The sequence below is a fragment of the Herpailurus yagouaroundi genome, unplaced genomic scaffold, assembly GCF_014898765.1.
Source record: "Herpailurus yagouaroundi ecotype Mexico unplaced genomic scaffold, PumYag 246, whole genome shotgun sequence".
NCBI classification, from domain to species: domain Eukaryota; kingdom Metazoa; phylum Chordata; class Mammalia; order Carnivora; family Felidae; genus Herpailurus; species Herpailurus yagouaroundi.
Window position 1 is genome coordinate 1,642,015 of NW_024412463.1, and position 21,138 is coordinate 1,663,152.

A 21,138-nucleotide genomic window follows, 5' to 3' on the forward strand; every position below is an offset into this window, starting at 1 on the left:
AGTGAATGTTCTCAGGTGGTAACAGATCATCTGACGATCCATGACTGCTGCTCTGTGGGACAAATAACCCAAAAGGTATGCACCACCTGCGTTGTTACAGATACGGGCAGTTGACTTTCAGTGGTCATGTGATTTTCACGTGTCATCTGGTTTTCACTGTTGTTCAGATTTTCTAAATGAGGCTTTTTCAATGGTGGGGTGTAAAAAGGAAAGAAACAGTAGATGGGTGAAAAGGAAGTTGTTTTAGAGTGACTGAGTTCAGAAAGCATGAGAGAGCAGGAGAGAAGCCATCGGGATGGTTGATATTGCTTGCCCAGTTGTATGGGCTAGCTCGAAAGCACATCGGGCAGATAGTTGACTGGAGAAAATGTAAAAGCAGGGGATAGCAGCCATTAGCGTCTTTATCCAAGCAAATGGGAAAGGCCTGAGGAGAAAAACTAGTTAGGTATGATTGTGAGGTTAGAGTCTGGGCAGCGAGAGAAGGCAGAGAGCTTTTTCTGTCCAGAAGGACAGAGGTTAGGCTCTCCCTGGTGAAAAATAACTATTGAGTTCTAGCTGGCCTTGTTCAGCAGCTCTTAATCATTAAAATGTAATAACATAAGAATAGAAGAAAGCTACGAGAACCTAAATCTCAAACCTGTTAAAGTGCTGAAGTTTTTTTTTAATCAATCCAGCTCTTATTGAACCTTGTGATGGAGGTTCTAGGTAAAGTAATAAGACAAGAAAATTAAATTATTGCAAAAATATTGGGGGAAGCAGATTTAGTCTATTTGCTAATGTGATTGATATGCCCGGAAAACGCAGTTTTTAAAAAAAAACAAACTCAGAGTAAACGAAGGCAGGTGAGAGATAGCTGCATTACGAGATTCTCTTTATTCTAAGATACCGTGTGTAGTGTGAGCCTGTGTGTAAAAACCAGCAGAAGGAATTCATGATTTGTGTTTGCATGTGTTTGAAGAAAAGTTTGGAAGAGCAGACGCTACTAGATTGTTAACCTTGGTTAAGTTTTTTAATTATAGCTTTGTATTCTCTACTCTGGACATGTTATTTTTATAATTTTTGAGGAGGGACTTTATAAATGGTTAAGTCCTTTGGTATTTAAGAATCTTTGTGCTTTGTAATGATTCCTTCTATACCAGTATCTTTATTATGTGCCCGTAGTGTTTGGCTGTTACTGGGTTTCCCTTCTGTGAGCAGCCTTGACATTATGTAGTGGCCATTCCTGTTCCCTTCTTTCTTCCCCAGCATCTGATTTGAGGTACTCTCAGTTGATATTTGAAGATCCTCAGTTGATACCCATAAAACTGATCAGCAAGATAAAAACTCTTCCTGGGATGCCTGGTTGGCTCAATAGGTTGAGTGCCCAACTGCGGCTCAGGTCATGATGATCTCACGGTTCGTGAGTTCCAGCCCCGCGTTGGGCTCTGTGCCGACAACTCGGAGCCTGGATGGAGCCTGCTTCCGATTCTGTGTCTCCTTCTCTCTCTGCCCCTCCCCCGCTCACACTCTGTCTCTGCCTCAAAAATAAATAAATGTAAAAAAATAATTTACAAAAGATAAAAATTCTTCCTGTTCTGCTTCCCCCATTCCCTTTTGATACTTGTTCTCTACATTATTACACAGTACATTGTCCTCCTTACCGCTGACCTTGTGTCTGAAATCTAGTAAATACTAATGCTCACTGTCAGTTCTTCCCTAAGCTTCCCTCCTCGGTTTGGTTGCCTGATGCTCATTCTCTACCAGATTTCTCAGGAAAGGTTTATGGAATTAATGGTGCATGCTCTTAACAGTGTGTCTGCAGCCTTGATATTTGAAGGCCACTTTGAATATGAAAATCTTTGGATCACATTTTATTTCCTTACATAACTTAAACGTGTTACTCCATTATCTTCTGGAGCAAAAGCATTGCTGTGGATGTTTGACAGCCTCGTTAGCCTTCCTTTAAAAGTAACTGGGTCTTTTTGCTAGATTCTCAAAGGATTTTTTAACCTTTTATTTCAGAGTCTGATTCATTTATTAAGTCATGCCATGGTGGTAGCTATTTCAGTCATTCTTCCCCCAAATCTATGTGTTTTTTCAATGTATAGTTTCAAACCTTTCCTTTATTTAAATAAACCTTGAGAATGCCTTGAATTAGAGTTTTCAGTCTTTTGTTACATTGCTTTGGTTTCTTTTTTCAGGGACTTAGCCTGTTATGTCTCTGTTTGATCTTCTTTGCCCATCATCTGTTTCTTTCACTCTCTCTCAAAAACTTTTAAAATATTTCATCATTTATTTAAAAAATAAAAAACTATTGGGGCTCCTGGCTGGCTCAGACAGTTGAGCATGTGACTCTTGATCTCGGGGTCGTGAGTTTGAGCTCCACATTAGGGGTATAGATTACTTAAAAAAAAATTACTAAATACAATTTTTTAATTTTTAAAATTTTATTTCAAAAAGTTTTACAGAAAAAATTGTAATAATAGTGCAACAAACCTATTTCTCTTTATTTCTTTAAAAAAATTGTATTCAAGTCCCCCTGATGTTTCCTTTAAGGCGTTAAACATGCTTGCTCTCGTGGTCCTCCTTGTTGTGTCTTCATTTCGGAAACTATATCTCTTTTATTTTTAATTCTTTCCTGATTTCTTTTACTTCTCTTTTCAAATCATTCTTTTTTCTAGCCACCTTGATTCTTGATTCCTCACTCTCGTCTATATTGTTCTTCTGTAGCTTCTACTGCTTTTTTAATCTCTGTTAGCTTATTGGCTTGGTTTTCGTCTGTCTTGGGCGTCTTTCCAGCTGGCTTTTATTTCCTGCAGAGATACTGCTGTGTCCCTTATTCTCTTTCGTCCAGTGATGCTGTGTGTGAAGCTCAACTACTCCTTGTCTTCAGATCATTTTTAAGCGAACGGTTTCCTTGTAGTTTGAGGAAGGAAGGGGTGGGTCCCATAGATGCTCTAGCTCAGGGCTCTCCGGCTCCCTCTTGAGATGCCTTTGTGAAGTTATTTTAAACCGACCTTGGACTTTCTCTAAGATCTGCTTCCCCTGTTCCTCCCATCTGACTTATCTTATCTCAGCCTTCTCTTTCCTTAGCCCCTTTTCCCCATATCTTGCTCAGTTTGTTCTAGTCCTAGACGGTTCTCCTCAGTGCAGGGCTTTGTCCTAGAAGGGCCTTTCTGTGCTCAGTTTTGAGAGTCTGTGGGACCTGGATGCCCCAGTGCCTTGGGTGGAGGAAGAGCCTGGCACAGCCTGGGAGTTGGAACCCGCAGAATTTGTTTCCAGTTTGGCCGCTAACACAGACTGGCCGACACGCTTTGCGGTGAGCACCTGCTGGTGACCTGGGGGTTCTGCTGATCCCAGAGCCGTCAGAACCCTCTGAGGTCTTGAGTCTCCTTCCTCCCACACAGGTGCTATGCCACTGTGGCTCTCAGTGTCTGGTCCCTACGTCCTGTACTTTCAGAACTGCAAGGGCGCCTTGCCACTGGTTTTGTTTTAGTTGTCCAAGCTTCGTGTCTCTGTGTGGAGGGCTCAGGAGGAAGGGAAAACTGTGTCACTGGGGCTGCCACCTCCCAGATCGTAAAACCAGAGTAAGCACTCAGAAACCTGCATCTCAGCCTGTCATCCCCCTACTTGGAAAAACTGAGTCTTAAGAATCTTCTTCGTGAAAAGTTTCAAACGTACAGAATAAGAGAGATGAGTATAATGAACCCTGACGTATCCGTCACCTGGTTTGAAAAATTACAAACTCAGGGCCTGTCTTCTTTCATCTAAACTCCCCACCCCCCACCCCATTAACCCCTCCTAGTTCTGATATGTTTTGAAGTAAGTCCTAGCATCATAACAAATACTTCTTTTAAAAAAGAAGACCGGGGCGCCTGGGTGGCTCAGTCGGTTAAGCGTCCGACTTCAGCCAGGTCACGATCTCGCGGTCCGTGAGTTCGAGCCCCGCGTCGGGCTCTGGGCGGATGGCTCAGAGCCTGGAGCTTGTTTCCGATTCTGTGTCTCCCTCTCTCTCTGCCCCTCCCCCGTTCATGCTCTGTCTCTCTCTGTCTCAAAAATAAATAAACGTTAAAAAAAAGTTTTAAAAAGAAGACCAAAACTTGAGTACTCAGGGATAGGAGAAGCCAGGAGCACCTCTCCTTTGGCCTCGGAGAGGAAGATGAAATGTCAGTGAAAGGAGACGATGATAGCATCCAGAGTCTGGGCCAGATGCCCGTCGGCCTGGAAATGTGCTCAGAATACAGCCTCTGGGGGCTGGTCACGGTGGCAAGCTCTGCTAGGCACAAGGGCTAGCAAGACAGTGCTTCCCATTCCTGCCTGAATAGTGTTGGTAGCGGAGGGTCCCCGTATGTCGTGATTTGGGAGTGCTTTGCACTGAGTCCCTCCCCAGCCTGGCCTGGCAGCTCCCTGTGAAATCCTTCCTGTCATCCCAGCCATTGACCCTGCTGCATCCCAGATTTGAGGGAAGGGTGTACATTCTGATGGAGCGTATCCTTCTCCGGGAATGTATCCCATCAGAAAATGGTTCTGCCTGCAGGAGAAATGGATGGTGGGGGTGGGGGAGAGGCACATCCTTCCAAGAAATGTTTCTCTCACACCCAGCCATTCCCTGGGTATCGTAGCAGGAAATTACTCATTGCTGGAAAACCACCCTTGTGCCCTGTGCTGAGGAGGTCAAAGAGAGAGCAGAATTCTCGAAGTTAGTTGGGTCATCAGTACTTTCTCACTGCAGTCATTATTTTGTATTCCACGGTTGTCCTCATGCTGTTGCTCTTTTCTCAATTCCGGATTCATAGCTCTCCCTTGGTGGTTCTGACCTGCTTATTATTAGCACACTCACCTAGTAAATCCTTATTGAGGGCCCTGCTGCAGGAATCGTGCTGTGCTGGTGAACAAGCTCGACCTGGTGTCTGCTCCTTTGAGTGGCGGAGACCTCTGTATCATCTTTCCCGGAAAGCCTCTCCAGCCCCGTTGAATGCAGGCAGGAAGTTTAGGAAGTGATGTGTGTGCCCTGGGCACACCGACGTGGGGCACAGGCTGCTGTAGTGTGGTACAGGCCTCCTCTTCCTTCTGACCTTGCTGTGATTACAGGAGCTGAGTCAGTGGCCCAGGCAGCGAACTTCTGAGGTTGCTCTGAGGAAGAATGGGCATCCCTTCTGCACTCCAGGCCTCAGTTGCCAAGGTTTCCTGTCAAGCAACGTCGCCAGGACATACTGGGCAAAACAGCTGGGATATAACCGTCTGATTTATTTCCTCCAGTGGACGCCAGTCCAGGCCTGCAAGGAGAAGCGACTGGTCCGCAGAGCCAGGGCGAGCTCTTCCCTCGGCACCAGGTCCGGCCGCTCCGCCGTTAGTTACTCCTGAATTTACTGTTCCCATTTTTGCTAGCCAGCCAGTCTTGGTGTCTTTCCCCTTTTCCTTTGGAATAGATTTCCCGTCCGATCGGTACTTTCTACAGTATTTGATTGTGACTACAGGTGCTCTAACCCCACCCAGTGGGAAACTCATTGAGGAAGGGACCGCGACCTAACCACCTGCCTCATCAACATTTGGCACAACTTGAAACGGAAGGGCAAAACTGGGCTTGCAAGTACAGTGATATATTGTGGTCTTGATCCTGAAAGTCAAAACTTGACTTTGGTGTCTTGTGTAAGAGTTTGCTTTAAGGAGTAGATTTGTTTGGCAAAGCCAATTACCTTTAAAAGAACTTTACGGTTCTGGCCTTTTAGCTATCCTGCCATCTAGTGAATGTATCTTCGGGAAATTTTATACTGTTCACTCTGAGTAGTCTTGCCAAGATTGCTTTTCGGCACAGTAGGGAAACAAATGTTCTGCTAGTGATGTGCTTGAGTTTATATAGTGCTATTACATGAAAATGTCACTAGATTCAGTGTCTCTAAAGTTCTTTATTTGAAAAAATTTTTTTAATGTTTGTTTATTTTTGAGAGAGAGAGAGAAAGAGAGGGAGACAGAGATAGAGCACAAGCAAGGGAGGGGCAGAGAGAGGAGAGAGAGAGGGAGACACAGATCCAAAGCAGGCTCCAGGCTCCAAGCTGCCAGCACAGAGCCTGAGGCGGGGCTCAAACCCATGAACCGTGAGATCATGACCTGACCCGAAGTCGGACGCTTAACCAACTGAGCCACCCAGTCACCCCTAAAGTTCTTTATTTATCCTGATTGTTTGATCCATTTGGTTCTTAGGATTTGTTTTCCTGCTAGTCATTTTGTGAGAAAGAATATCTAGCTAATTGTAATATCTTTAAAGGATATTACCTCTCCAGTAGCTTTCAGTTATGTATGTAATAATAGTGACTCCCGTTTGTATCTAGCAATATGTGTATGGATTTTGGTTTCTGTATAGTTTTAGTTGTGGCATTAAGATATTGAGCAAACCCTCTTGAGGAATGTTTTGGCATCCATCAGCCTTCAAAAGCTTCTAAAAATTGATCATATGTTATTAGCAAAGGTTTACTGCCTCTTTCCATTGTGTAGAGAATGTACTTTTTATATATTCAGCTCTAAGAAGGGAGAACCCAAAAGCCCAAGGCTTTTGACTGGAGAGGAGGAAGGGGTAGAAACTTAAAAACAAAACAAACAAAAAAAAAAAAACCACCTCATCTCACTAAATATGTTGAAAAGGTGGGAAGATGTACTAATTTAATTTGCTAAGATACTGCTACTTGGATATTATCTGAAAGTTTAATGAAATACACTTAATAAAGTAAAATAAACTAAAATTTGCTTTGACCAAAGTTAGAAGTCAAGCAGCTGACATGATGAGCTGTGTTTTGCCATTTTGTTTGTAATAGAACTGCTTATGAACATGGTGAATAGAAATAACTTTTTAAATTGTTGTATTTGGTACAAGTTTATATGCATGGTAATACATACTAGGTAAATATGGGAGGGGGGGATTTTTGTATCAGAGCCGTCTTGCCCATTCTTTCCTTACAGAAGAAGAACGAAGTAACAGTATTCATTCTAACTACAGAACTACTATTGTAGGTTTTAAAAACTCCCTATTATTTTAATCTCTTATGTTCCTTTTGATTTTTAGTTTGCTAAATAGTTGCAAAAAATGAGTCTAGGCTGCATCATCATCTTTAAAGAACAACTCTACCTAATTGTAATGGTTCGTCTGTCTCTGAAAAATAGTGATTTGTTCATTCCGAAGTCAGAATTATCAAATGCAGCTGTGTTTTGTTACTGTTTGAATTTAGGGAGAGGAAGGAGGAGCTTTCTGTAATATACAATTTGAGCTGCTGTAATACACAAGCACAGATTGCACTAAGTGTGGTGCAGCTGGTAAGCTGACTGAACCAGACTCAGTGTGAAGTTTAAGGGCTAATAATGGGTGTAGTTGATAATTGTAGCAGGAAAATAAACTTCAGATAGATTAAGATTAAATGTTTTTTTTAAAAAGTGACATTACCATATTGAGGAAGAAAGATTTTCTACTGCTACAAGCAGTAGAGGAAATTGCACAGGAAAAGGTCAATAGATTGGAATGCATACAAATGTAAAACTACTTTTAAACTTCTAATTGCACAGGCAATGCATATTCCCTGTAGGAAATACTGGAAAGCAATAGGAAAAAAAAAAATTCATCATCTTGCCAACTAGCAGTAGCTGCTGTATTGCTAATATATTGACAGTTTTCTGATCATCCTCCCACATTTAAATTTCATTTCCCATACATAAAAGGTTTTAAATGTACAAGTAAATTGGAAAAGTGGTTTCCAGCACTGACAGAATTGATGGCTTTAAAATATGTAAAGAGGTTGGGGCGCCTGGGTGGCTCAGTGGGTTAAGTGTCCAACTCTTGATTTCAGCTCAGGTGGTGATCTCACATGATCGAGTCTCACGTTGGGCTCTTTGCTGACAGCTCTGAGCCTGCTCGGGATTCTCTCTCCCTCTCTCTCTGCCTCTCCTCTGCTTATGTGCGTGTGTGCACGTACTCTCTCAAAATAAACAAACATTAAAAAAATGAAATCTGCAATGAGGTTGTATGAATAAGAAAAATGCTAATATTCTCAAAGATTGGTAGGCAAAAGACAGAGATCACTGTGTGTGCATCATCCAGCGGACACTTAGCACCTGCTGTGAGAGCTGTGCTTCCTGGGCGCGCATACAGCTGCTGCAAGGGATAGACCTGTGACATTGTTGTCTGTATGTTTTATGCCAACGTTCTGAGGCATAATCAAGATACAAATTAAAATGAGTGGACAACGTATTTCTTCTTCATTTGATTTTCAAAAAGCAAGGTAGGTGAATGTATCTGTGAGCTTGAGATGGGCAAATATTTCTTAAGACAGCCCAAAAAGCGAACCATAAAAAGGAAAAGATTGATAAATTGAACTTCAGTGACATTAAGAACTTCTGTTCATCGAAAGCGACCATGAGGTTGCAGAAGTAGGCCCAAATTCCTCCCACCCCTGTCTGCCTGCCCCTCCCACTGTGATTCCCATAAAGAGGCAGAGAACCACTTTCGAATTTGTGTTTAGCTATGTGACTTGCTTTGGCCGATGGAATATTGGTGATCACAACACAAGCAGAGGCCTGAAGAAGTACTTGAATATTGAGCCTTGCCCTCTCTTGCTGCTTTCGACAATTCTACAGTCACTACTCTGTTAACAAGCTCAGGCTAGCCTGTTGGATGATGAAGGACATGTGGCTTACTTCTTGCTTATCACCCTTGTCAGTAGCTAGCCAAGCATCAGGTTTGTATGTGAGTGAGGCCATTGGGCCACCAGCTGACCACAAGTGCATATTTGATTCCAGTCAGTAACACATGGGACAGAGACAAGCCATCCCAGCTCAAATGGCTGACTTCTAGAATCATGAGCAAATAAGCAGTTGTTGTAAGCCCTGTGTTTTGGGGTAGTTTGATCCACAGCAAAAGTCAGATGATCCAGAGGAAGATACTTGCGACATTATATGACCACCCAAGGGACTTGTGCCCAGAGTCCATCAGGAACACTGCATATTATTAAGAAACAGACAGCCTAATAAAGCGAGGTGGACAAAGGCTACACAGGATGTCACTCCAGCTATATGACATTTCTGCAGTAGGCAAAACTACGGGACGGTAACAAGATCAGTGGTTACCGGGGGTTTGTGGGGAGAGAGGGCCAGCTGACTAGGTAGAGCATGGGGATTTTAGGGCAGTGAAAATACTGTTTGATATTGTAATGGTGGGTACATGCCATCATACATTTGTCAAAACTGCTAGAATGTTCAAAGCAAAGAGTGCACCTTTCTCCAAGAATGCTTCAAGGGCTCCTCTGGCCTGAAGCAATGGTCTCTTGTGCCAGTGCTGCTCCTTGTCCAGATGTCTTGGGAGTAGGTGCATATGACGTGTGCCACTAGTGAACAATTTTTCAGTGCTGATGTAATGAATAAGGGACTTGAAAATAACTGCGTTAAAGTGGCTGTAAAGTCATTCTTCTGGTGTTACTTTGACTTGCTGCATTCAGATATGCTTTCTTGGGTGGCGATTTCAAGTAACTCTGAGTGTTGCATGACTTCATGGTACAAAAGCAAAACTGTGGGCTGTGGGCTCACATGGGTTTTTGTCTCTTGAAACCCATATTAAGACTGGCTTGTCTTGATATGGTAAACAGTAAACAGACGCCAAACCGATGACTCCAGTTTTTGTCAGTGGGTCCTCTCTCAACAGATTGGCCTGAGGAGATTTTCTCCTAAAGCCCTGAAGGTTTGGGGACCTTTGCTGTTTGTGTAGCAACATCCTTAAATTAGCTTTATGTCTGTAAGGTTACATCTCACTTATGAATTAAGGTCTAAAGAAAAAAGATGAGAAATCTGTGCTTAGATCAGGTTATCCTTAAATTGCCCATAATGTCTGATGCATGTGATTTTATACCTGTAGTGTGGTACCGTTGCTCTCTCAGGCACATTTCAGTGCCGGAACCCTAAACTTCATCCATAGGAAGAAGCAGCAAAGAAAGATGCAGGTGCCCGTAGAGGCAGGGGCTTTTGAACCAGTCGCTCCGCCTTCCCGAGAGTGTTCAGACCCTGATGGTGGGGAGGGGGCGTGGGTAGAATAACGTCCAATTGCTTGGGGGCTTTAATCTGCCTGTGTTCTTGTTAATCCTGTATAGCCCTGATGAGTCGTCCCAGATGTGTCTGTGAGAGGTCCACATGACAGCACCTAGCTGGAATTGAGCATCTGTTTGATGGCAGTCTTCCCTAGGGGAATGCAAGGTCCTTGATGGCAGGACTTTGCCTCTCTTGTTCTTCTTTATGTCCTTAGTACATCCTTCTATGCACTGCCACATAATCAGTACTCAGTAGATACTTAGATGAGTTGAAGGGACTCATAGTGAATCTAAGCCTTGCTTCCTTAATCCTTACACAGAGTTCTTTGGAAAGCCATATGGAAGAGCGTGGTTACCTGCTTCCTCTCTTCCCCAAATTCTCACTTTATTTTTATAGCCTCACTGAAGAACTAATCACTTCATAGTGCTTTTAGGCATTGGTAGTGCCTGCCTTCTTCATCCTGATCCTCATAATGGTGTCTAGAAAAGCATATTACATCTAGAAAGTATTTAGAAAATTTACTTGCTTGGCGACGATAATGCAGAGGCCTTGGTTCAGGCAACAGAAACTTGGAATATTAAAGAAATTCTTAACCAACGCTGTTCTCATTTTGATACTGTGTTTGCCTCCTGTTCACACTCCTCAATTATCCACGGGAGTATCCTAGCAATTTTATAAGCGTTGTTCTCCGTCATTTCAGAATGGGAATATTGTTTGGGTTCCTAAGGCCCCTCCCTGTGACCCCTGAGCTTAGGGAAATTAACCAGGGAGGGAGGAAGCTGGTGGTTGGCAGTCTGGTTCCCCGTGAAGGAAGGTGTGAGCCTTCCACTTTCGTGTGTCTGGCAGCTACTTGTGTCCTTACTCAACTGTAGCACTGTCCTCCAGAAGAGTGCCAGAACCCCAGGGCCTGAGTGAAGTACTTAAACTGCCCTTATGGAAAGCAGAAGGTAAACAAAACAGAAGCGAAAGTAGGTTCCGTTTTTGAGACTGTTCTCTTACAGGAATGGCTTTGTGGTTCTCAGCATTTAGAAAGATACTGGTTCCAGTGTGTTTTATTGACATCAATTACTGTAAGTCTGATTCATTTTCTGCCTATTGATTTCTGCCCAAGGTGAAAGTCATGACATTTAACAGAAAACGTAAGTGATTAAAAAAAAAAAGTCTTCTTAGGACTGTGAAAATGAAGTTTAGAGTCCGTGACACCTAAAAAAGCAGTTTTTATACCTCTTTGTTAATGATTCTATTTCATGTACAAATAACGTAAAGGTTGCAGTAGCTTCCTATAATGAACTCAGAGTGTTGTTTCGGAATTAATTTTATCTGCGTCAAAAGTTTTCAGTAGTAGAAGACCATGTCAGTATGCTCTCACTAATCACAAGGTTTTCTCAAAGGTAAGATCCTTCATTTCTAAATGAGTCCTATTACTGCAGCTGGAAAATAATTGCCAGTTCTGAAACTGCATAAGACCTTACAGAATCAAAAATAGCTATGAACCACAAACACATAAAGTGACTTTGTTCTTTTGTAAATGCCCGAGGGTCATCATCAGTGACAGCAGTCCCTTTCTATGTTTTTAAGATCTCTTACTTTAAATGGCTATGTAACCATGGAGTTGTTAAACATTGAGTGATAATGTTAAAGCTCTGTTAAGCTCCCAAAAGATACTCTAATTTATTTTAAAGATTCTTTATCCTTAATAGTTTGCAGCTTAACCCCGACCCTGCCGTGTCTGGGTACTGACTTACTGTTTAGGTCGCCCTGTGGCCGTTCTCCTCTGTCTAAACTGCTCCTTCACGTGTCCTATTTCTCATACTCTGTTCCTCCCTCCTGGCTTTCAATTTACTCCTCCTTTGACCGTGTTCAGTGTAGCGTTCATTAACTGTCCGTTGAAGTTTTGTGTTTTGTTTCTGTTTTTAAATTTCATTTCTAAGATTTCTCATTTGTTCTTTCCTATCTACTTCTTCTGGTTTCATTTCTCCCTCTTTTTACTCATGACATCTTTTTAAAAAATGATTCCTTCATTTATCCCCGATCTCAAATATGTTTACCTATGAAGTGCCGGACAGGGTGTATAATAAATTTCACGTGGGATGGACTTATTTTCTAGCCGATTTGTTGGTTTATCTTTTTCAGAACCAGTACTATTCTGTGTTTTTGGTACTGCGGCACAGGCCATTTTGAGTGGGAGGGCTTTTGTTTCCTTTGCATTCATTCTTGTTCTGTGTTTGAGCCGAGCTCTGCCTTTGTGTTTTTCTCTATATGTAATTGACCATTGTTTTGTATTCGGAGCAGAGGGTGTACATCAACACGTGGAATCTGTTCCACCTTCTCCACCAGATTGTTCCCCTAGCCAAGTTCATGAAGGGTATTCCATACCCCCCATCTCTTATCCCCTTGCTGGGGGGGGGGGGGGGGGGGGAGCTGGTGGTGGTTTGTAAAGCAGTTTGATTCCGCTTTTTTCCATGTCACTTCCCAGATGGACATAATTGTTCTGTTAGTGATTTGTAGCTCCATTATTTTAACCTTGCCCCAGACCAGCGTAGAGAATGACCCAACACTGCCTCAGATGCTGGCAGGGATGATTTTTGTGTATCTTGCTGCCTTTTACATGCTGACCAGTTTTCCCTCCTTTCTCTGGCTCTCTTTCAGGCACCACTGAAGATTCGGAGGTGCTGTGTTTACTTTTCAGCATCTTTCTTTATCTAATACATCGTCATTTTAAAACCTAAACCAAAACAGCCTTGGTTAGCTAAATTTTAAGCTCTTTCTTTGTTATCTAAATGTTGTAGTTTGTCCTTAAATTTAATGATACTGAGTATATGGTTTCTTGTATGTCAGTTATATAAAGGTAAATATAATAGACATTTTCCTAAGGTTTTTGCAGTAAATAATATTGTTCTAGTAACTTCCATATATAAAGAATACTGTATTGCTTTTAACTCGAAATACCTTAGCCTCTGACTTGGATGATTTTTATATTTCTTAGAGTTATACAGAAACGCTATACTTTGTTAGACAGAAATCTTATGTTCTCCTTAATAATGAGATTGATGATTAACAAGATTTGTCCCACATGTTCCTTTGAAGATTTGGTATTTAAAATTTTAGGCTAGCACCCCCTCCCCCTGCTTCTATATATATCTCCCTGTTCAGCTGGCAGTCGCAGCAAGTGTCCAGGAAACGTACACCCCTGTATGTTCACTTACTGCATTTTAAATTCTTGCCTTTACTGTATGTCAGCATTTCCCTTCAATCTAGCTTGCTTTGTCCATCTCTGAGAGCCAGGACCTCCATAAAGTACTAGGTAACAGCTCGAAAAATCAAATTAGGCCACCGTTTGTACAGTGGGGGTAGGGGGGCATATAGATGTTGAAGGTGCTAAGGGACTTGGTAGTTCACCTCAGTCCTGGTGAGTGCACAGTACTCCTGGAGGTTTTTCTTCCTTTAGGCTTTTAAGACAGATCACTGTCAGAACCATTAAAAGCTAGCCCTTTCTGCTTTGAATCCATGTATTAGTAGCTATTCCAGTGCTATCTTATCGTAAGACTCTATGTCCCAATTGCAAAGCAAAATAATAATAATTATTATTACTCTAGTAACTTCCATTTTGTAACAGATGATTGAAAATAGGATTGGATCAGACATTTGCTAAACAACCTCCCTTTCAGGTACATTTCTGTCCCACGATGAAATGAAGCATTTGGTGTAGAAGCAAGGACTCTGAGTTTTGGGAGCCTTTGGGGCCATTCGTTAATTCAGTCCACAAAATCTAGTTGAGTCGTCTGGGCCTGGGCCTGGGCCTGGGCCTGGGCCTGGGCCTGGGCTTAGGAAGGGTGGAGAGGCAAGGATCCAGGCACTTCTGTCAGACTCCCAGCTGCTGATGGATGCCATGCTGTCTACCTCGTCACATGTCAAATAGTTTGAAAGTGACTAATGCATTTTACCGTGGAGCCAGTAAGGGACACCCAGTTGTGGGCCTGAAGACAAAAGGGTGTTAAAACCAAACCTATACTTAACGCAATGATGTGCTTACTATAAACATGAAACTATGTCTGCAAGGCTGGGCTGGCTTTTATGCCTGTGTGTTTTAAGAGAAAAATTAGAAATCTCAAACAATGTCAGCTTTTCACCCAAGTTTTACTTCACCTAATTGGATTTGGGAGGTATTTGAATAATGGATGGTGAGCTTTCATGAGTACATACAGAAATGAATTCACTCTGGGCCCTAATTCGTTCTGTTACTGGAGCTTTCTAAGTATATGAGTCCTTCGTATTCACTGGGAGGTTATCGGCTACCTCCTTAAATGAGTGGGGCAGGATAGGAATCAAGAACTAGCCTTAGAAATTATTCAGGTAATGTTACTTTCTGTCCTGTTCCCTTCCTTGCCTCATGTAGAATTTCTGGTTCAGCAGATGTTTTGTTTATAATTTACCAAGCATTTGTAGCACAACTTTCTAGCCCAGCTCAATCATACTTTTGGAAGAATTTAATTTTTTCTCGTGAAAAATTTAATTTTCTTCATTAAAATAGTTCACTATGGAGAGGATTCAGATCAATTTGAGTGCCCGGTGCCCATATAAAATGATAATGTAATTTCAGTCATTTACCTGTAAGCTTTGGCCAAACTTGAGCCTGCTTCAGTAACCCATTATCGCATTATCTCTAGGAGAGCGTGAACCTTGGACATGTATTACACATGCTATTTTCTTCTGTCACATTTCTGAAATCTACACTAAGAATATGAAGTAAGCTCATGAAAAGCCACTAAAGAACTGGCTAGGAGAGGGTGAGGGTAGGTAAAGAATCTATTTGTTCTGCGTTGGTATATTTCATGAAATGAGATCCTGTCTCATTTAAAATGCTGAGGTACACTTTGATTTGGAAATGTTGGCATTTCTCTTTAAGAGATGCTTCTGGAAACCTGTTCAATGGCAAGGTTTTTATTTCCCCTGGCATTGAGCTTCTCATCATCCACTTTAAGGGTTTTATTTTATTTTATTTTATTTTATTTTATTTTATTTTATTTTATTTTCTCTGTGGAAATTTTACACACTTGTTAAGATTATTTAATCTCGGTCAGCATAGTAAATGATGTAAGGATATTTTATGCTAGCGATGGAAGTCTCCTTAAACTTAGTCATTAGTCAGTGTTCTGCTCTTTCTACAGCTGTTGGAAAGTTAGCTTATCTTCACTACCGTTTTACATTACAGAGATCTTATTTTGCTTTAATTCTGTGAAGGTTTTTGGTACAGTCCATTTTACTTCCAAACTGCTGTTATTAGTTGCCTTTAACTTTAAAGGTACTTTATCACTCCTCAAGTTTAAGACTGTAATCCTGGCATTTTATTTTACTAAAGGAAACATAAATGGCTTGTATTCAGAACATGCATGTATTTCCCATATGATACTGTAATGTAGAGAAACACTTAAATGGGTATATTTTCTTATTTGTAGGTTAAAGCTGGTTAGAAAAACTTTACTGCACTTAAGATCTGTGCATTTCACTCTTACGAGTTTATCTTCATTTTAAAATCAAGTTTTAAAAAAGTATTGTATGAATACCTCTTATTTTCTCAACATCTTGACCAAATGACCACTCCAAATTCTACTTCCTCTTCCTCTCTCAGGCAGCAAAACAGTATATATTAATATAATCCTTTGGCTGAATAAAATCAGTTGCCCACGGTTACTCATATCTTGGCCCTTATTTCCTCAGAGTGAATATTTGTTGGTTCAGTGGTGTAACTGTATCCGTTATTTCTTCGGTCTTTATTCAGTCGCACCAGCTGGATTGACCAAATTTTTTCACACACACACACACACACACACACACACACACACACACACACACACACCCGCCCAAGGCCGAATTCGTATCTGCTGCTAAGTGCTTCCAATTAAAGAGAACAACAAATTTGAGACTTAGATTTTTATTCCTTTGAGTTATTTGTGTTGTATAGCATTTCCCTGCAAGCTTAATTTCATCCACAAATGATGTGATGAGTGTGTTCTGCTGGGTTATTTTGCTTAATCTCGGATAGGTTTATAATCTGTAAACATGCCTTTTCAAATTATTAGTTAATTTGTAGTGTGAGTCAAAAACACCTCCCCGCCATTTTGCAGTTCTTTAAATAAGTAGAATAGCAGAATGGGGGATTTTTTTTTTTTTAATCCAAGTTGATCTGCACGTGACCTGAGAAGTGAAAGGGGACCATAATAGGTCTGTGATAAAAGCCGTTGCTTTTTTGTCCACACCTCAGCCCATTACCGCGGTCTCTTTGCTCGAAACCATTTTCAACTCTGCTAGTCTCATTTGTCTATGTCTCCCTATTTCCAAGGAAAATGTTTATTTTCTGATTCATTCATTTAGACCTTTACACAGGCAGAGAGGATTTCATTTTCTTGAACAGCCGTCCTTTCTGTTTTTTCCTCCCCTTTGCTTCCCCTTCCCCATTTTCCCAGTATCTTACACCTTTTGGTTAAAACGATATTCATTTCCATTATTTGCCTACACACAGTCACAGGTAGCCTCGTCCTGTAGTTTCCTCTTTAAAGTTTTCCCGTAGTTAATAATTGCCGTATGTACTTTGATTCGCGTGGCGTTCTTTCTGCCTGTTGATTCTTCCCATACCTCTTGTAGCCTCTTGGACAGTTTTCCACCAGGTCAGTCAGCACTGGCCAGTAGGCATGCACCCCACATGTATAATTTCACCCTTTCTAGTGGCAAAAAGGTAAAAAGAAGATGAGATTAATTTAGCCCAGGATGTCCAAAATGTTGTTTTAACGAACACCACTGAAAATATTTACGATACTTTAGTTTCCTTTTTGAACACTGTCATCAAAATCTGATGTGCATGCACTTCAGACTGCTACTACTTACATGCTCTCAGGAGCCACATGCAGGAAGTGGCTGCTCTAGTGGACAGAGCAATTTCAGCTGATTTCTTGGTTTTAGTTTTTGTCTTAGAGGCTTTTGTACTGGACAGACACCTCCATTCTCTTGGATTGTTTGGTCTCTGGGCCTGACACACACAGCTGTCATCTTAGGAACTCCTTCTGCTTTTCTTGGATTCCCTATTTCCTGGATTTCAGGTCTTCTCCTTATTTTTCTCTGGTGGTTTCATTCAGTCATGGTGGGTACAGTGGACAAAGGCATGTCATTGACCCATTCAGTCTCTCGAGTCACACTGCTCCAGTCTGGCCCCCTTGCTCCGAGGTCTGGTATATACTCGTCATCCTGCTAACACCTCCCTCCACAGTTTCTTTGGAAATTTCCTTTGCTTTGCTCTTGTGTCAGGTTTTTGGTTGTTTTTTTTTTTTTTTGTTTTGTTTTTTCTTTACTACATCTTCTATTTTTCTCTTTCTTGGTTTATTTCTTCCCTCACATGGAAGACCTGATGCTCAGTGGATTGCTGAGGACCAGAAGCATGGGTGGTAAGGTGTTTGACATCTTGCCTCTGTGCAATGTTTTTATTACACCTTCTCACTTGATGACAGTTGGGCTGGATATAGAATTCTAGGTTGGAGATCATTTTGCTTCAGATTCTAAAGGCATTGCTCCATTGCTGTCTCGCTTTCAGTGTTCTGGCGAAGTCTGAAGTCATTCTGATGACCTTATCCTTTGAAAGTGCATTATTTTTTCTTTTCAGGGACTTACAGGACATTTTCTTTGAGAGATTCTGGAATCACGTATTAATGTGCCTAGTATAGATCTGTTCTTATTATGATGAACACTTGATAGGTCTGAAGATTTCCTTGAACTATTCGTTGTTTTTTTTTTTTTTTTTTCTTTGTATTTTGTTTTGCCTAGTTTTCTATCGGGGGTTTTTGGGGGATAGGTGGTGCTTTACTTTCTGGGAGGATTTTCTTCTACCTTTACCTAACATCTTGTTCTTAATTTATGGATACAATATCTTTTCTTATCTTACTGAATATATTCATCTCTTTTTTAAAGTTTGTTTTCTCTGCAGTTTATTTCTTCCAAGGGGCTTTTTTTCCCTGTCATTTTTCTTGTAAATCTCTTTGATATTAGAGGCTTTCCTCTTAAATCTTAGAATCAGTGGTTGTCTGTGCGTGATGAAGAGTCGGGGCTCACAGGGCAGATTCAGAGCTCTGACAGGTGGAAGGGGCTCATCATCCCTGACCCAGGCGCGAGCCCTCTAGCGGGGCTGTTGATTGGTTGTTGGTTATGTGCCCTGGTGATAGTATCTTCCGGTCCTTCCTCTTGTCTGCTCACATCACCTGGAAAGCACTCTGCCTCCTGATTTACATCCTCCAAGGAATGATTCTCCAGAGTTCTGTGGTGCGTGGTGGCAGTCACCCAGCAGCACGGAAGGGGTGCGGCGGGGATGGTGGAGATCCCTTTCTTCCCAGACGGCCCCAGCCCTGAGCCCTGTGGCGAATCCCATCCTTCCATCCAGAGGCGGCACTTCTGAGCCTCTGCAGGAGTCTGTGCTGGAAATCAGGGTGGTTCTCTGCTTTTCCCCATTGCTGGCTTGTGATCGAGCTTTCTCAGACCTGCCAGCTACTAATAAGATTCCCAGCTTCCAAAATTCTGTTGTTGCTGTCTTCTCTTGTTCTCCCTTGTGAGTTTGTCTTTTTTTTTTTAATTGTAGTGAAATATACTAACAAAATTTACCGTTGTAACCATTCTTAGGTGTACGGTTTAGTGGCAGTAAGTACGTTTCCATGGTTGTATGAGCTTATCTTTTAATAATCATAAAATACAAGTTAAGAAGAAAAGCTGTCTAAATGGGAGTATAGTGGTGTTTTAGGAAAGCAAAACTAGATGTGTGTGATCAGCAGGAGGCATACTTTGGCTCTTCTGTTCCTCCAGACGCTTGCTGTTAATCGAGACACTTTCTCTTTCTGACCCGTTTGGTATAATGGGATTTGTCCGTCTCCTGGGAAAGCAATCGAATAGTTGTTGGCATAAAGGTACATTTTATCTGCCCTCAATACTTGTAGCTTTACGCAAGGTTACAGATGGAACTCCCAGGCATGACGTTCAAGGCTCTCCGCGATCTGGCCTACCCACCCACGTGCTCCAGCCGTCTGTCGTTGCTCCCGCCAGCCCACTCACCGTTCCTTGCAGAAGATGTGCACTCCAGCCTTCGCTGGGCTGGATGTTCCCGAGCGAAATGCGCCCCCTCCCCTCACCGCCCCACTCCTTTGCATCTCCCTGCTGTCTTCCGCGTCTTTCCAGCTCCCAGCCCCACGCCTTCCTCCCACTGTGGCCATGTGGTTGTTCCTCTTCTGTTTTCCTCTCATGACCTTGTACGTGCCTCTGAATTATCACCTTGCATTTCCCACACTGCCCAGCTCTCTTTGATGTGTGTTTCTCTACTGGGTCTTCTCAGTGCCTGGCACATAGCCCGTGCTCGGTCAAATGTCTGGATGGATTCCTGGTGCCAGAGAGTTCAAAAGAGAACTCTTTATCTTTTTCTTTTCCTTTTTTTTTCCGTGTAGGATATCCGACACGAAGCCAGTGATTTCCCATGTAGAGTGGCCAAGCTTCCTAAGAACAAAAACCGAAACAGGTACAGAGATGTCAGTCCCTGTAAGTATTCACATCGCCATTACCAGTCTCACTGCTTCCACTGCGTCGGCTTCTCAGTCAGGACCCCTTGAGCCCCAGGGTTTGGCAACAGATTGATAGCAGTAGAGGTTTATGACTTGATTGTTTCCTATTATAAAGGCATTAGAGACTTATAGTAATGGTTCATTTTTTCCACGATTGTAGAAGGAGTAAGATTTCAGTTTCTGGAAAATGCAGCTGAGTTCAAAGCACTGTTTTTAGCTTTGACTATTTTTATGATGAACCCTTTTCCTACCAGCTGAAGCAGAGTAGAGTAGGCACAACATAACCTTTTCTGGATGACTCAGCAACAGCGTTATTAGACCCCGAGTGAGCGTCATATTGAACTGTGACGATGCCCCGCCCAGGCATTAAGGAGCCGGAGCGGCGGTCCCCCTGCACTGAAGACAGCTCTGCTCCTCAAGTCCCACCCCTACCGCCAGCACCGGTCTTCTAGCCCTTTCTTGCCATTAGCTCTCATTGTGCCTGCCGGCCTCTGACAACCTCCACCTTCGGAGTGACCGGCTCTGAATCTGCTGCTCTCTCAAAAGGAAAGAACGAACCATGTTAGAATTTGGGTAAAGCGAGAAAAACTGGAGCTGACTAAAGAGCACGACCTTTGCCATTTCCTCTAGGCCCCACAGAACCTTTTGACTCCCCTCCAGGGTTTTTAGACCCTGTCCGTCAGGGAGGGTTGTAGCTGCCACCGTCCCCCGTGGCGGTCCCTTCCATCTGCCAGGGACACGGACGACTCCGGCCGTCATCCCTCACACTGGCACTTCCCGCATGCCTGCGAAGTCACACCTGCCCCGTGGCAGTGGGTGCCGCTGCTCAGTGCTTTCCAGGGGAGTTGGCAGCGCTCCCCCACCCCGCCCCCCAATTGTACAGCAGCAGGCTCCGGGGAGGGGAGCGGAGGTGCGCCTAGGCTGGCACCAGGCGGTCCGCCTGTGAGCGCTGCCCTGGTTCCCTGCCCGGGGGTGCGTCTCAGCCTGCCGCCTACAAGCCGTGTGGCTTCGGGCGAATGGTTCCCTTCTCTGGTCTTCAGTAAAGCAGGAGCCGCGCGGATCTCAGGACTCCGTGAAGGTGAACTAGAATAGCATGAGCCGCTTAGCTCCGTGTCTCACTCGTAAAGGCTGGCTGCGGTCGAGGTGGTTGTTAACGGGTGAGCAGAAGGTGCACGCCAGGGGCGTCTGCAGTGGAGGGCGTCAGGTGGCACGTGACTGCGCTCCAGCACCCGACGCTCTTGGCTAAGCATGTCGCGGCCGTGGCACCTAGTGGGGTTTATTAAAGAAAACAACGCTCTCCTCCGGTGATGGTGCTGTGAGGTCCTGGCCGGCTGCGCTGCGTTTCACAGAACAGTCCTGTCGGCATCCTTCACGCGGAGCGAGGACACCTACCCCCCCACCCCCCGCCCGCGCCAGCTTTGCTCTGCGGTAGGGACTAATGTCGTCTTAATGCCCCTCTTCTGCTTTCTCCTCAGGACTCCTCTAAATGGATTCCTGAGCCAGTTTTCCACAGAGA

At 43.1% G+C, this 21,138-nt stretch overlaps 1 protein-coding gene across 2 annotated transcripts in view; it reads left to right on the forward strand.

Annotated features, from left to right (window-relative positions):
• The window catches only part of PTPN1 (protein tyrosine phosphatase non-receptor type 1), a 70,558-nt gene that overhangs the window by 25,842 nt on the left and 23,578 nt on the right, over window positions 1-21,138 (forward strand). Inside the window, exon 2 of one of the 2 annotated variants that reach the window (XM_040459650.1) lies at window positions 19,509-19,599. In XM_040459650.1, the coding sequence (XP_040315584.1) occupies window positions 19,509-19,599 (91 nt within the window). The remainder of the gene's footprint in view (window positions 1-19,508; window positions 19,600-21,138) is intronic. The other variant, XM_040459651.1, reaches the window with a different exon arrangement.